Raw genomic sequence first — 16,913 nt, 5'->3', positions numbered from 1 at the left:
ATTTTATTTGGTCAAGAAGAGAAGAAGAGACTGAGAGTAAGAAAGAGAGAGAGAGAGAATGAGGACATATATTGTCCAACCAACGGTACTAGAATCCACGCAAGAGAAAAAAGAGGAGCTTGATGCTGGTGCACTATTTGTTCTCCAATCGAAAGGTACGTTCAATTCGATTTCTCTTATCAATCAATACTATTCATTGGCGAATCTTGAATTTTTTTTTTTTTTTCCTTCTTTTAATAACTACAATTTTTAGTTGTAGCGTAGTCACTAATGAGTTATTATTTCTTATACACACCTCATTGTATATCTAAGATGAGATAAAATAATGTAGTTATGGTTTTCAATTCCCAGTAGAACACCAATTTCCTCCCTCTATCTCTATTCTTTTAGCTATATTGAGGTTTACACTATCTTTAAGACGTGTTTTAAAACACATATAGTACATTTTTATTTTTATACGCGTAAATTCAAAAAAATTGACATTTAAAAAATATTATGAATTCAACAAAATCTCACATGACTATGTTATCTTTTACAGCACTCTTTTAAAATATTTCAAAGTTGACCCAAATATTGACATTGGAAAAAATAAATAAATAGAGACAGCTTATACTCTCTCCATTTTCCTGAATTCTTTGCAGTCAATGTAAGTTACGTAACTACACAAATTAATAAAATAAAATTGAATTAGAGACCATTCATGTAGGAATTTTTGCTCTAAAGAGGAGAGAGATAAAGAGCAAAATATTTATTGAATACAGTTCAGCCCTAAAAATTATATAAAAGCTAAAATGAATAGATAGAGGTAAAAAAGGGCAAATTTTTTAAAAAAATTGGATGAAAACAAATAAGTAAAAAAAAAATTGTGTTTCACCCAGTTTATCCTTTGAGCTAATTCGAATGTGAAAATCTATGTTGGGTGGTTAGGTTCTAGTCCTCTGCTAATGATTATTGTATGCGATCAAGAAAGTATATACATATGACATCTCAGTTTTTATTCTTCCAACCATTAAATGTCTGTCTTGGGCATGTTTCGCTGTTTGTGTAAAATTTGCAAAAATACTACTCGTATGTAAAAATAAAACTACCTCCGTTAATTTTTATGTGCAACTTTGGAATATTTTATATCTCACAAATAATACCCCAAAGTTGCACATAAAAAGTAACAGAGGTAGTAATAATAACAAGATTGTTATCAAATCGGATTCTAGCTAATAGAGATATTATCTGGCATATTGAAAGTTTTAAAGATATCTAAATCTATTATTTTTGGTATGTAATTTCTTATTTCTTATTCTATAGGTTGGTGATTTAGTGATATACCACCATCATAATTTAATTTTTGGTTAAACCACCATTTTTTAATAGCATACCGTCCAATTTTTATTTGATTTGTATTGAATAAATCGCATGCACAATGCAAATTATAAATGGGGCTGGGGTATGTAGTATAACTTGAGTGTATATCTAATTTGTTGAAGTATAATCTTCACAAACAACACATAAGCTATTCACGTAAGGCTAAGGGGCTACTTCTCTTATTATCATATATTCATATGAAGTGGACTCTTTGTCTAGGTAACAAATATGGCTCAAACCCGTGTGTTAATACTAAAACATTAGTGACTAGTACTAATTATGCAAGACTATTAACGTAAGTATATAAGGAATATGGAATTATTTTTTAAACACAAAGAAAGCTATTCTAAAAATAAGGAAGCAAAACCACACAAAAAAAATCAATCCTTCCATTAACAACAGGTGCATGAAATCACTCTTTAAAACGGTTATTAAATTATTAATAACACGCTAACCATTTAAAAATAAAGTTCAATTCAACAAAATAAAGACTACCATATAAGAACTACTACTATTATCATAATCCGTGAGAGTGAGGGATAGCTCAAGTGATTAGAGCTCCCCTCCCGGTTTCAAGAGACTTTGGGATCGATTCTCATCACCTGCCCTTGTGGCTCTCTAAACACCCAAAAAAAAAAAAACCTATCCGTAATTTATATGTTTCACGTGTTGCATTATTGATGCTAGCTTATGTAATTAACTTTTAATGACAGGGTCATGGGTGCATTGTGGATACCATTTAGCAACGTCAATCGTAGCACCACAATTACTGAGTTTACCATATGCGTTTAGGCTTCTGGGATGGACTGGAGGCATAATGTGCCTGATATTAGGAGCATTGGTCACGTTTTACTCGTATAATTTGCTATCTTTGGTACTTGAACACCATGCTCAATTGGGTCGCCGTCATCTCCGTTTTCGGGATATGGCGCATGATATATTAGGTATGTTTTATTGTTGTACTTAATTTTTTTTTTCTTAATTCATTTACTTTTCGTGGGAATTGAATGAAGAGTAAAGCAATTAGTTGCTCATTTTGCGTGGGCGTAAATAGAGACAATGTGAGAATATAATTAAGATGATTCAAAAGAGAGAATGAAAGGGCTTTACCCTGATTATGGGCATGTTTAGGCCTAAAATAAGGAAAAGAACACATGGAAAATGTTGGAAACAAAAAAAATGAGGGCAACCATTGGAAGCATGAGGACATTAGTTGGCATGAGTTTTGCTCTAAGTTCTAAAGGCATCACAAATTATAAATGAAAGAAAAAAGATTGGATTTGAGTCAATGACATATTTGACATAATATAAACCTTTACTTTTGTCTTTAATTCGTCCGCTTAAGTCAAGTCATGAGTAAAGACATACAATTTACTCATACAAATAATGAATGGAAGATTTAAACATGTAACATATCATATATTGACCCTCAATATTTGTTACTAGACAAAGAGTGAAAGTGCTTATGTAATAAGTAATAACATTTGGTTAACGGGTCAAAGTGTTGGTCATTTACTCATTAGTTGATTGATTGTACTCGTAATCTCGTGGGTACTTTTTTTTTAATAGCAAAAATATTTAAAAATTCTACAATGTCATTCTTTAAAAATGACACCACAATTTGCTGATACGGCAAAATCTGATTGGCCCATATTTAGTACTTTTATTTTCATTTTGATTAATTTTTAATATCCATAATGTATTAAAATTTTATTTTTTTTGTATTCTTTTTAATACATGTATTTTTATTAGAAATACATTATTATAAATTATAAAAATCTACTTTTTTTAATATTAATTAATTTTCGAATTTATAATTATTGTTCAACAAAACTAAAATCATTCAACATTGTTCATATTGTTCAACAATCGTTCATCATTGTTCATACTTCAATTCATACGAAGTATTGTTAATCAATGATCATCAATCATGTCATAGATTAGCCCCCTATTCCCAAAATCAATGTTAGTTGTTGATGAATTTGCAAATTGGGATAGAAATTCGTAATCAAATTGTGTTTCTTAGCTTGTAGTTCTTGATTTTAGGTTTTCATTCATAAAAAATCTCTACAACAATCTCATTTATAAGTATTTGCAAAGAACGAATTCCGCTTTGAATGGTTTGAAAATATGATTTTTGTGGACTCAAATCGTGTACTTTTGTCAAAGAACTAGGAGTATCAAGTTTGTGTGTAGAAGATGAAGTGGTCGCATTTTGATCCGATAAATGTAATAAAGTTTTCTCGAACTTGTTTGTGGGTTAGGTATTGATTTAAACTATGTTTGGTCATTACCTAGAAAAACAATGTTTTTTTATATTCATATATTAACCTCATTATATTATGGACGTGACAAAATATTAAATTATGATATATTTTCTCACATTATACTATAATATACTTATTTATTTTTAGAAAATAATTTTTTTGTAAGTAAAATGAGCTTCAATTCATTAGCTATAAACACAATAAAGTATTATTTTGAATTCAACAAATCAAAATTTAGTTTTACATATCAAGGTAATAACCTTTACCATTATAGGTCATAACCTAATTAAGTATATAGTATTACATGAAATTAAAACTTTAATGCAGTGTTCATATATATGGTACAAAAAATATCTAATACATTATACATAAACACAAATTTTTGTATGTGGCTGGCCACACCATGTGGCCAGCCACAATTTTATTAAAAAATACATAAGTCTTTTCTTTTCTTTATCTCTCTTCTCTTTTCTTAGCTTCTTCTCCAAGCCAAACCACACATCACCAACAACCATATTTCTACTCCACCCATTTTCTCTCTCCTCTTTTCTTAGTTTCTTCTTCAAATCAGACCACACATCACCAACAAGCATATCTCTACTCAACCCGTTTTCTCTCTCCTCTTTGCCAAATTGATGCAATTAAAGCCCGAAATTGTAGAATTTGGGTGTTAAATTGCTGTGAAAATTGCGATTAATTAAGCTTAAGATCATCAACAACATTTGAAGTAGTGAAATCAATGAGAACCGGAGAAATTTGAGCTCGTTTTCTTCGTGGAATCTTCGATCGAACATTCTTCGTCAAAAAATCAGCAACATAACACAACAATAGTAGTATGAGTAGATTATAGAGTGTTACTTGTCAAAAAAAAAAAAAAAAAAAAGTGTTACTTGTAGGGTGTTACTGGTTTAGTTAGGGGTTACTTGTACGGTGTTACGGGTTTGGTCAGGGGTTACTTGTAGGTGTTACTGTTTGGTCAGGGGTTACTTGTACGGGGTTACTTGTACGGTGTTACTGGTTTTGGTCAGGGGTTACTTGTAGGGTGTTACTGGTTTTGGTCGGGGGTTACTTGTAGGGTGTTACTGGTTTTGGTCGGGGGTTACTTGTAGGGTGTTACGGGTTTGGTCAGGGGTTACTTGTAGGTGTTACTGTTTGGTCAGGGGTTACTTGTACGGTGTTACTGGTTTTGGTCAGGGGTTACTTGTAGGGTGTTATTGGTTTGGTATGGGGCCTACAAGCAACTCTTGAATAAGTAACTCATACAAGTAACCTTGAATAAGTAACTCATACAAGTAACTCCTAAAGTAACCCATACAAGTAACCCTTGAATAAGTAATCATACAAGTAGCCCTTTAATTAACCCATTCAAGTAACCTCTGAATAAGTAATCCATACAAGTAACCCCTGATGAAGAAAAGAAAAAAAAAAAAACAAGTAACCCCTGAAAAATACAAGTAACCCCTAAATAAGTAATCCATAAAAGTAACCCTTGAAAAAAAAAAATAAAACAAGTAACCCCTAAAAAATACAAGTAACCCCTGAATAAGTAATCTATACAAGTAACTCTTGAAAAAAAAAAAATACAAGTAACCCCTAAATAAGTAATCATACAAGTAACTCCTTGGAAAAAAAAAAAATACAAGTAACCCCTAAATAAGTAATCATACAAGTAACACATGAAAAATACAAGTAACCCTGACAATATCAGTAACTCCTACATGCGCGTGAATAGTAACCTCTTAGGTCAGTTATTTTTGCTGATTTGGAATGTGGCCTGCTGCACCAAAAAGGCACCGATACATAAATATGTGTAGGCATAATCATATTATGCTGATTTTTTTTTTAAATGTCATTAAGGAATTTTTTTGAGAGAGAATATTTCTCTATAAAATTTTCTCTATAAAATTGCTAAAAAAAAGGGCAATATTATTATGGATATGTCAGTTGACAAAAAATTAGATGAATGCTATCATTAAACTATAATTAAGATCAATAAATAATCTTTCAAAACTAAATTTTTCGGTCAAACCTTCCATAATGGTAAATTCATTACATTATACTTAGATGTTTTGATATCATATATTGATATATATATATATATATATATATATATATATATATATATATATATATATATATATATATATATATATATATATATATATATATATATATATATATATATATATATATATATATATAACAAACCTATGTTTGTATACAAATCATATGAACAACTAATTAGAAATATACCAAAATTATAATACGTAGGATTCGGTAGGAACTAATTAATTTATGCCCAAGATTTTAAAAATATTTTTTCCGAAACATAATAAGATAATAATCCTATAAATTTTTCTTACCAAAATGATATGATAAGAATTCCTTTTTTTCCTTCTTTTTTTTTTTTTTTTTTTGTTATATGCTTAGCGTAAAATTGTGATTCCCTTTAAAAAAAATGCAGTTGTTAGGTAATTCATTTGTGCCGTGAGCACGAGAAGATTCCAATTATAACATAAAACGTAATTTCTTAAGTAATGACCAAAACTAATACTAATGAATGCCCCAGGCAGATTCCAGTTACAAATTAAAACAAAATTTTTTAGGTAATGACCTAACTAAATACAGGTAATTACCTAACCACAAACATATTATAATAATTGCAGACCTCGATTATTGATCTAACAGGTTTGCGAAAAAAATATATATTACGAACTCTACTTCGCAGAGGACACCTTCGTTATCCATTGACCCGCTAAAAAAATTGAAAGTTTTGTATTTTAGATCATCATAATACACGCTCCTAAGGCTATTTTCATCCTCAAAACCATCAAACAACTTGATTTTTACATAAATCAATATCATCAATCGAACCCTAAAACGAAATTTGTATATGAACCATGAAAGCATATTCGAAAACCAATGCAATCAATCCAATCTTTGGACGAAATTTTTATCTGAATTTTATTGGTATCGTCTGAATTCCGAATAAATTATACAAGAGTTTTGGGTGGTTAATTAGGATCATGAGTGAACCTAAGAACAATGAAGAACAATGACAAATTAATTATTTTCTAAATTTTAATTTTCAAAAATGATTTTAATAAGATAAAAATAGATTTTAAAAAGTTATAATTATGTATTCTTTACAAAAATACACATATTTAAAATTATACATACATGTAATATATATTTAGGTATTTAGAAATAAATTGAAAATGGACTAATCATAACATGACACCTCATCATGTTATAGTGTCATTTTTTGAAAAATGACACAGTAGAAACATCCAAAAATATTTCATTAATTAAAAGTCATACGACATCTACAATATAGATTCGACGTTAACAAATACATAAGATATTGAATCAAATAGAATTTTCCTTCATAAAAACTACGATCGTCGAGTAGATCTTGCACTGCGGAGCATCTCCCGCTTATATCGCTGAAAATTACAGCCTTGTTGGAGAGACAATCTAACGATCCTTTGTAGCCGTGAGGATGTTTTTCTTCTGATTTATCAGTTCGTATTCGAAAACATGATAACTTTTTCACCAACAAAATAATTTCACGACAATCCATTAGATCTGCTACCATGGATTCAAAACTAAGAAATTTCTCCCTCAAAAAGAGGAGATAAACCTTGTCTTTCGAAGGAGGTCGAAAAACCCTTGTCTTTCGAAGGAGATCGGAAACCCTTTCTTCCGAGGGAGAAAAGTTCCAACCAAAAGGAGGAAGCATTATTATAAACCTAAAAAAACAATAAAGAAACAAGGATTGGGGCTTTCCACCGATTAAAATCGATGGAAGCCCCTTTAAAAATTTAACAATGGAGGCTAGGGTTTTGGAGAGAGAAAGGAGGAGAGGGAAAGGATGTTACAGATCTCGTGGGTACTTGTAGGAGTTAGTTTTTAATGACTTGACCACATTTAATCTACTTGTTTCCACACACACACAATCTTCGCTACTACTTGTTGGTGGATTTGGCGTTGGAGGAATGAGAGAGCGTTCGAAAGAGATGCAGTGATCCCTCTTGATCAATGTAGCTTCATAATGGCTAGAGTTGGTGACATTAATAGAGCCTTCGAGAAGGATATAATAAGCACTAATTTGAAGAAGAGAAAGAGGACTGAAGTCTTGCTCCGTTGGATTGCTCCTCGTGAGAACTGGGTTACACTACTACAAAAAAGCCCTATCGAGTCGCCTGTAAATGACCTAACGGATCGCTTTAAAGGCAACTCCATAGCCATCGACACAATAGCTTCCAACTTTAGGAGTCGCCTCTAAGGCGACTCGATAGCTTTTATATAAGTCGCCTATTAGTCGTTAGGCGACTCTATTTGTTAAGCTATTGTATCGCTTGTGTTGAAAGAGGCGACTCCGATCCATAGGTTCATCTATTGTATCGCTTGTGTTGAAAGAGGCGACATGTAAAAAATCAACATTTTTTCCAACTATTTTTATTAGCTCATATAATGTCAGTACGTGTTTATGACACTGAGCATGCTTGATCTCTGGTTTTATGCCTAGAAGTTTAAAGTTCTTGCCATTATGCCAAAGTTACTTTTCATATATTTATGATATTGTAACTATTTTAAATACATTCTTAGAATTAACCTATCGCGTCGCGTCTTACGTATTAGGGGACTTATTAGGTAGTGGTCATATAATAAAGCACCTACAAGCTAAGTCGGACTTTTAGAGTCGCCTGTATATAAGGTGCGACTTGTAAACATATCGAGTCGCCTCTTACTTATTAGGCGACTTGTTAAGTTGGGGTTAAATCAACAAAGCACCTAATGAGTCACCTAATATACATGAGGGGACTTGATAGGTTTACAAGTCGCACCATGTATGCATGTGACTCTATAACCCAGACTTAATAGGTGGCTTAAATTAGATTTTCAAAGTCACCTGTATATAAGGTGCGACTTATTAACCTATCGAGTCGCCTTATACATATTAGGCAACTCAATAGGTGAGAATCATAGATAACAAAACTCACTTATTGAGTCGCCTAATATGTATAAGGCGACTCGACGAGTTTTCGAGTCGCACCTTATGTACATGTTACTTTGAAAGTCTAATTTAGACCACCAAATAAGTCGAATTATAAAGTCGCATGCATATATAGGGCGATTTGTTAACTTATCAAGTCACCTCATATATATTAGGCGACTCATCGTTAGGTGCTTTGTTGATTTTAACCCCAACTTAACAAGTTGCCTGATAAGTATGAGGCGAATAGATAGGTTTATAAGTCGCACCTTATGTACAGGTGACTCTAAAAGACCGATTTATTAGGGGTTTTTTGTAGTAGTGTTAGATTGAATACAGATGGGGCTTCTCGGGGAAATCCAGGTCCAGCAGGGGCAGGAGGCATAATTAGGGGACATCGAGGTGAGCTATTTGAATGTTTTGCTGCAAATTGTGGTATTTGTTCGAACACTAAAGCTGAATTGCTTGCGGTCATGAGGGGTCTTGCCTTAGCTTGGAATGGAGGTCATCGAAAAATTCAAGTTACGGTTGACTCGGAAGTTATTGTTCGTATGTTGGTGGACCCTATCCCCGCCAACTCTCCTTATATTCATTTGTTACGTAAATGTAAGTCCTTGATTGCTAAACGTGATTGGGAACTTACAATTAGTCATTGCTACAGAGAAGCTAATCGGGCTGCTGATTGGTTAGCTAATTTTGGAGTAACGGCTACAGAAAAAATAGTCATCTTTGAGGCGGTCCCGGAGGATCTTCGAACCGTTTTATTGGAGGACTTGAGGGGAGTTACAAGGGCTAGGATGGTTCCAACCGATGCTACTTGAAGGGCAATAAAGGGCTGCTTGGTGTTGCTGATCTTAGCAGCCTAGTTTTAGTTTTGTTTTTGTTTTTCATTTTTGTTTGTCTTTTCGTTTTGCTTTTTCTGTTTTTTTTTTTTTTAGTCTTGTTCTAAGGTTTTACTTTCTCTTTTGGGGCTTGCCCCTCGTGTGCACCAAAAAAAAAAAAAAAAAACAAAAAAAACAAAATAATAATAAAAAAAATACTTCTTAATGATGTATCATGCATGTAAGATGAAAGCCAATAAATTAAAATCTTCATTTCCTTAACTTTAAATGACTAAAATGATGTTATTACGATTTGCTTTCATATTTGGATTGTAGGAACACAATAACCATGAACCTATTATTGCCTTTTCATCATAGAATTGAAATACACATGCTAATACTATACTGCTACAAATTTTAGTAATTGTACTATTTAGCTTTTGATGGTGACATTATTGTATTTTAAAATTCATATTAATATACTTGTAGATTATAAATATTTGATTATTTAAAAATACACATTATTGCATGCAAATCTATTGAGATCAATATTTACCTTGTATATTAGATTATTAGTGATATATTACAATCAAAGTTATTATTAGACATGAAATTTTTTTATAGAATTGGACCTTGAACAAGAAACTCGAATAATATGAAATTAGCTGAAAATGTCCAACTTAAAACCAATTTTTATGGGATAACATCAAGTACTATTTTTTATAATGATCGCAAGACATACTGAATTGAGTACAACAACAACAACCCAAAAAAAAAAAAAAAAAAAAAAAAAAAAAAAAAGTAGCAATTGATGAGATGATATGTCATTCGATTGAAGGAGTTTTTTTTTTTTTTTTTTTTTTTTTTTTTTTTTTTTGAGGGAAGATTGAAGGAGATATTAGTAGTGTATATATATAATCTTATAGTACGTTATTATATACTTATATACTACTAATATCTGGTTTCAATATATATGTATATGTGTATATACATATTTTTTTTTTTTTTAAAGATATGTGTATATACATATACATATACATATTTTGAAACCAGATATTAGTAGTATATAAGTATTTAATAACGTACTATAAGTTGCTCCTGTCTTATATTCGTCCAAAAAATTTAACTAATGTATAGGCAGCAAATTATTATAATATATAAACTAGTGTGTGGCTCGGGCGATGCCCCGAGTTGCTAGTTTGTAATTAACGTTTGATTATTTTTGCTTAATGTATTGATAATTATCTTCAAAATGAAATATATTGAAAAAAGATTTGTATTAGGAGAACCATATTCAATATTTGTAACAAAATTTAATATAAGTTGTTAAATTATCCTATGATATGTAACAAATAGTACAATTAACGACTATTCATCTTATTCAAGTTAACTATAATTTTGTTGGATAAATTAACACAATATATGGTTAGCTAAGGTGGTAAGACTTGTATCGTAGTTCTTATTGGTCTCAAGTTCAAGTCATGTTGTAAGCATTTTTTAAATGTCAAATCTAATTCTTGTTGTGGAGGTGACATGACATATTTATACTGTTTAAATACATGACACGTGGCATATATTGATGACTTGGCATGTTTATAGAGCTTAAAAGGGTGACACGTGGCACATATTATGTTTTAGAAACTTTTTTAATATATAAGTATAGATAAACACTATTATTACTGATGTAATTGTAATAGTAGTAGAATTTAGATGACAATTAATTGCGGCCATGATAATTTATTGTACTTATACTTCACATTTTTTATTAGTAGTAGTGATTATAAGAACTTGGGTAAGCCTTTGACATTGATTTATTTAAGTTCCAATTTTACAAATTTTGACCAAACAATTGTCATTAAAACATAAGAAAGAATTATGAAGTGTGAATTTGTTAGATTCATCTCAATAATTAATTTAATATGTATTATCAATTTATCAACTTCTTATAATTTGTTCATTTCAAACAATTAAAAATTTGAGGCCATATCTATACTATATATACATATTTAAAAATTATCTTCAGAATGCACGTGTATCACGTGGCATTCTTAATCATTTAATGTCTCGCATTACATGTCATCATCTTACACGTACTAAAAAAAAAAAAACTGTGTTTTAGGTAAGATATAAACATATAACCTCAATTTCAATTCAATTCTAACACTATAAGCTTTACGGCCATGCTATATTATATTTCATGCTTTTTTTAGAAAACAATATGCAATAAGTAAATAATTAAAAAAAAAATCAAGTCATGAATTTTATGCATAATCATTATCTACGTAATGACTCGTGACACTATCCGATTTCAAATGCTATTAGTGTCTTTAAAACTATGCAAAAGCATTTGTGGGCATTGAGATGAGGCTAGTATTTTGGGAGGAAGGGAGTAACTAATTTGTTAACGTTTGCAGGTCCAAGATGGGGAAAGTATGTAGTGGCCCCAGTTCAATTTGTGGTTTGTTATGGTGCAGTAGTTGGCGCTTGTCTTTTGGGTGGCCAGTGCATGAAGGTTAAGCCTTGTTCTCAACTTATTTTAACTTATTTCAAACAATGTTTTCCATTCAAATTGTATGATGCAATGATATAGTCACACATGCTAATAACTTAGTGGCAATGCAACTTAATTCCTCAGGCTATCTACTTGTTGTTCAATCCAAATGGTACAATGAAGCTCTATGAATTCATAACCATATTCGGGGCACTAATGCTAATCCTAGCTCAAATGCCCTCGTTTCACTCTCTCCGCCATATTAACTTCATTTCTCTGCTACTATGCCTTAGTTATTGTACCGCTGTTACTGTTGGCTCCATCTATATAGGTAAAACATTCATTGCTTTTTCTTATCTTGATGAAACTAAACACGTGAATGAAATTGTACCCCCTCATCTCTTATACCTTACCCGGATTTACTTTTGTGGCGTTATTTATGCGCTTACTTTTGAATGATATTTTTTCGCTGATATATAAATGTATCGTATTATGAGACTATTGCTGATTTTTGTTGTGTGTTTCAAAATTGTCCAACTTTTGTTGATAGATACAATTAAAGAGATATTGAGTCAAATTAACGTGTTAGCAAACATGTCCAATTAAAAATGTAAGGTGTTATGGAAATGAGAGTGAATATGGCTTCCACACGTCCAAGCTACGCATATATGCGCAAAATCTATATTGCACCTTGATATATCTAAAAGAAGGTACTTTGCACCTAACAATTTTAAGAGTAGCATGCATGCTTGTACCACGTAATCTCACACACCATAGGCCTATCACATACCATACACCAATACACCTTCTATTTAGTGAAATTATCATATTAACAATAGATTCATAGGTTCTCGAGTATACGATTTACATCTCTATTTGATAAGAGCTACAAATTCCATGTAATGAATTGAAAAACAAAGCTAAGCAATAGTAAGGTCAGTAACACAAATTAAGCTAAATAAGCATTTCATTTCAGGATCTTTTAATTTTCATTCATGCTATGTCCTATTTCTTTTTACAACGTACTTTTTTGAAATAAATGATGTATATAAACTACAAATTTAGAACTGCATAGCACGCATCATATGTTGATAAATTAGATACTAAATAACTAATATATGTGATCGAATAGTCCTACATTAGGATGACGTGTAATTTTTAGTACTCGTTCATGGTATTTATTACATTTGCTAATCAAAGTATCCTAATGTTGTTTGTTTTTTCTTTTTTGACATGATATCCTAATGTTGTTAACGACCATATATAATGTGTTGCATTGTGACATGTAGGGCATACATCGAAAGGACCAGAGAAAGACTATTCAATAGTCGGCAACTCAAAGGATCGCTTAATTGGTGTTTTCAATGGAATAGCGGTTATTGCAACAACTTTTGGAAATGGAATTATTCCAGAAATTCAGGTTATTTGAATTGATCTATCTTCTCAACTTAAGAATTTGGCTAACCCCTAATCTAATCAAATAAGTACATCACTAATTACATATGATACATTTTACTAATAAATTTAATTTGTTAGGCAACAATAGCGCCACCAGTGAAAGGGAAGATGTTCAAGGGACTAACCATGTGTTACATTATAGTTTCAACAACATTCCTCAGCGTCGCAGTGACAGGTTACTGGGCATTTGGGAACCAAGCCCAAGGCCAGGTATTAAGCAACTTTGTTGTAAAAGGAAACCCTTTGCTGCCTAAATGGTTCATTTTTATGACCAGTGCCTTTGTCATTCTCCAAATTGCCGCTGTTGGTGTGGTACGTAACAACTTCACTCTTCTTTTACTTGATTACACTAAATATATGCCCTAAAGCAAATACTTCTTAGTAATAAGTTATCTACCACTAGATAATTTCCTGTCTCACGATTACTTATAAATCATGAGACCCTCACATACAAGATTTAACCTTCGAAAAGTAGGATTATTGTCATATTTTGCAAGTATTTACGTTTTTTTTTTTTTTTTTTTTTTTTTTTTTTTTTTTTTTTTTTTGCGCAGGTATATTTGCAACCCACAAATGAAGTATTAGAGGGAGTATTGGCAGATCCGAAAAGTGGTCAATTCTCTCTAAGAAATGTGATCCCAAGAGTGATATCGCGGTCTCTCTCAGTTACCATAATAACAATAACGTCAGCAATGCTACCATTTTTCGGAGACATAAACGGATTCATTGGAGCTTTTGGTTTCTTTCCTCTAGACTTCGTTCTACCTGCCATTGTATTCAACATTACATTCAAGCCTTCGAAGCGTACGTTCATATTTTGGTTGAATCTCATCATTGCCTTTGTTTTCTCCATATTAGCGGTTGTTGGATCAGTGGCCGCCGTATGGCAAATCATTCTCGATGCTAAATCTTATCAATTGTTTGCTAATGTATGAATATTTCGCTGAATTGGTGAAGCTTGAGTTTATATTTCAAGCTTTTACATTGGATTTGAAAGAGGATGGTGTTGTTTCTTAGACGATAGAGCATATAAATTGTTAAATAATTGTTTACATGAATCTTTTTCGATTTTTTCTTTTTTTTTTTTAAATTGAGGTTTAGGTTATTAAAGGTGTGTATGTAAAACTATGTAGTTGTTCATTGTAACAATTGAAAATCAAAAGGCTAAAAGAAGAAAAATATGACTCATTAATGGAGAACATCGTGATTCCTCTTTGTACCTCCCAGAAAACATGACAAATCTTTGAGACATGTGATCAAACGAGTTGAAATTGATAGTCTAAAAAATAACTACGTTTATAAAATAAAATTATTGAGAAATTCAAGGTACGTGGTTGATAAACACCAAAAAAAAAAAAAAAACGTTCATCAAGTGACAATTTCATTATAATTCATTAACTTTTATTTGCTTTTATAGGATTTAGATATTATTTTGTTATTATTATACAGAAATTTTGACAATTACCACCTTCTGTTATGTCCATTTTAGCAATTACAACCTTCTATTTTTTTTTTTTGAAAATTACCACCTTCTATTTTCAAAAATATCAAAAGTTACCACTTTCTTGCCTCCTAACTACCACATGACCTCATTTTGGGCTCATTCTTTCCCTTTACTCCCTATTTCCCTCACATTTCTCATTCCATATGAAAATTGGAAAAAATTACGTAATTTCAAAATTTTAAATCACATACGAGTATCGAATTAGCTAGAGAGGTCAGTTAATGATCCATATGAAATTATATACAAGTACACTTTTATGATATAATTATACTTTAATTGTCTTTAAACTAACATGTACATTCGTAAACCTTGAGCTCATATACATTTTACAATCACAAAGTAGAACTCCTTGTCCTCGGTCTCATTTATATAGGTAAGCCTGCAATAAACTATTACCTCCGTTTCTTATTAGTTGCAACTTTGGGGTATTATTTGTGAGATATAAAATATTCCAAAGTTGCAACTAATACGAAACGGAGGTAGTATTTTGCACATAAATATCTAAACACTCGACGGACCTACAAATTCTTAATTGTTCCTAGATTTATCTGTTTTGGATAACTCTAAATAAGTAAGCATAAGTTCTTTAATGACCTTATCCGATCCTTTGAATATATACAACTCTAAGTGTACTCGAAAACACGATGAATACTTCGTACTAGACAGCTACTTATGATATTGGACCTGCCCTAATAATTTTGTAACAAGTACGGAGTATTTTCGTTCAAAAGGTCAAGTTGATTGTCAAATTGGCGTCCTTGGCAACTACTCCGAAAACGCCAACAACCCCCCAAAAGTAAGGACTATTCAACAAAGTTATGCTAAAACAAGAATGGCTTTCAAAAGTGGATCAAGTGGAACGATAATGTGACACTATTAAATTTAATGTTACGGACCAGCAATTGGCGGCTTGCGAGTTGCTAATTGTTTTTTATGTTCGTAAAAACAATGTAGAAATTGAAAATTGTAATTATTACAGATATTTGATTTTCTCATTTCTACATCCTAGTCAGCTTTCCATGTCATCAGTTTGTTATAACAAACTTTGTTAGTAACTACCTATATATAGCTTCCTCTCTGTATTTGCTGACAATTAATGAGAATAATAATACCTTCTACCTAATTCTCTTTCTCTCTCTATCTCTCTCTCTCTCTATAATTTCTCTGCTAATCTTCTGGAATTTTCTTTTCGCCATTGATGGAAGCTTGAGCTTCTTTGAGCAGAAGCTAGTCTGGTGCAGCTGGCACACTTTATCATGGTATCAGAGCGGGTGAGCTCGCTTCTCAATCTTGTTTGAGGTTTTATTTCTGGATGATTTCGTTTGTTTGCTATTTGCTGCGTTTTCTTATCGATTTTGTTGATTGCTGTAAATCGATTCTACGATTGCTTTCTTAAGCTTGTTCGATTGTTTTTCTGGAAGTTTTGGTATATTTTTGGGTCGGATTTCTTGAATTTGGAGGTTTTCTGGCTTGATTAGCTATTATTGAGTGATTTCAATTTGATGATATTGTTTTGGACTGATTGAAGTTGTTGATTGTTCTGTTCTTCGATCTATTTGTCCTGTTCTTCGATCTGTTGGACTATTTTTGGATTTTCTTTTATCCTGAGTTCATCTTCATACCTAAAATGCCAGAAACAAACACTCTTACTCTCACTAATGATCCTTCGAGTGTTTATTTTATTCATCCTTCTGAAAATCCAGCTAATTCACTAGTTACTGATAAGTTCAATGGCGATTGTTACAATGAGTGGAAGAGAAGTATGGTTATTGCTCTTTCTGCTAAAAATAAATTGAGTTTTATTGATGGCACCTTGTTGAGACCTACATCTAGTTCAGAGGTTCAGGGTTGGGATCGTTGCAATGCAATGATCACTAGTTATATTTTGCATTCAGTAGATAGCAATATTGCTCGTAGTGTCCTGTACTTTACCTCAGCTAGAGAGATATGGTTAGATCTGGAGGAAAGGTATTCTCAGAGCTCAGGACCTCAGTTGTTTACTCTTCAGCAAACA

The 16,913-nt window shown here is 31.7% G+C and overlaps 1 protein-coding gene across 1 annotated transcript; it reads left to right on the top strand.

The window, feature by feature from the left end:
• Positions 1-58: 58 nt before the first annotated feature.
• LOC145619822 (GABA transporter 1-like) lies at positions 59-14,356 on the top strand. Its single transcript, XM_081674515.1, has 7 exons — positions 59-155; positions 2,073-2,303; positions 11,861-11,958; positions 12,082-12,268; positions 13,227-13,357; positions 13,474-13,707; positions 13,950-14,356. The coding sequence occupies exons 1-7, from the start codon at positions 59-61 to the stop codon at positions 14,328-14,330; spliced, it is 1,359 nt and encodes a 452-aa protein (XP_081530641.1). The 3' UTR covers positions 14,331-14,356.
• Positions 14,357-16,913: the final 2,557 nt, after the last annotated feature.

Source organism: Chenopodium album, chromosome 27 (genome assembly GCF_948465745.1).
Source record: "Chenopodium album chromosome 27, dcCheAlbu1.1, whole genome shotgun sequence".
Taxonomy (NCBI): Eukaryota; Viridiplantae; Streptophyta; class Magnoliopsida; order Caryophyllales; family Amaranthaceae; genus Chenopodium; species Chenopodium album.
This window is presented reverse-complemented; position numbering and strand designations above follow the sequence as displayed.

Bases quoted from the DNA above. Each gene is read 5' to 3' on its own strand.
- LOC145619822 (XM_081674515.1), top strand. From the start codon at position 59: ATGAGGACATATATTGTCCAACCAACGGTACTAGAATCCACGCAAGAG. The intron at 11,959-12,081 runs GTTAAGCCTTGT...TTAATTCCTCAG, and splicing joins TGGGTGGCCAGTGCATGAAG to GCTATCTACTTGTTGTTCAA. The intron at 13,358-13,473 runs GTTATTTGAATT...TTAATTTGTTAG, and splicing joins GAATTATTCCAGAAATTCAG to GCAACAATAGCGCCACCAGT.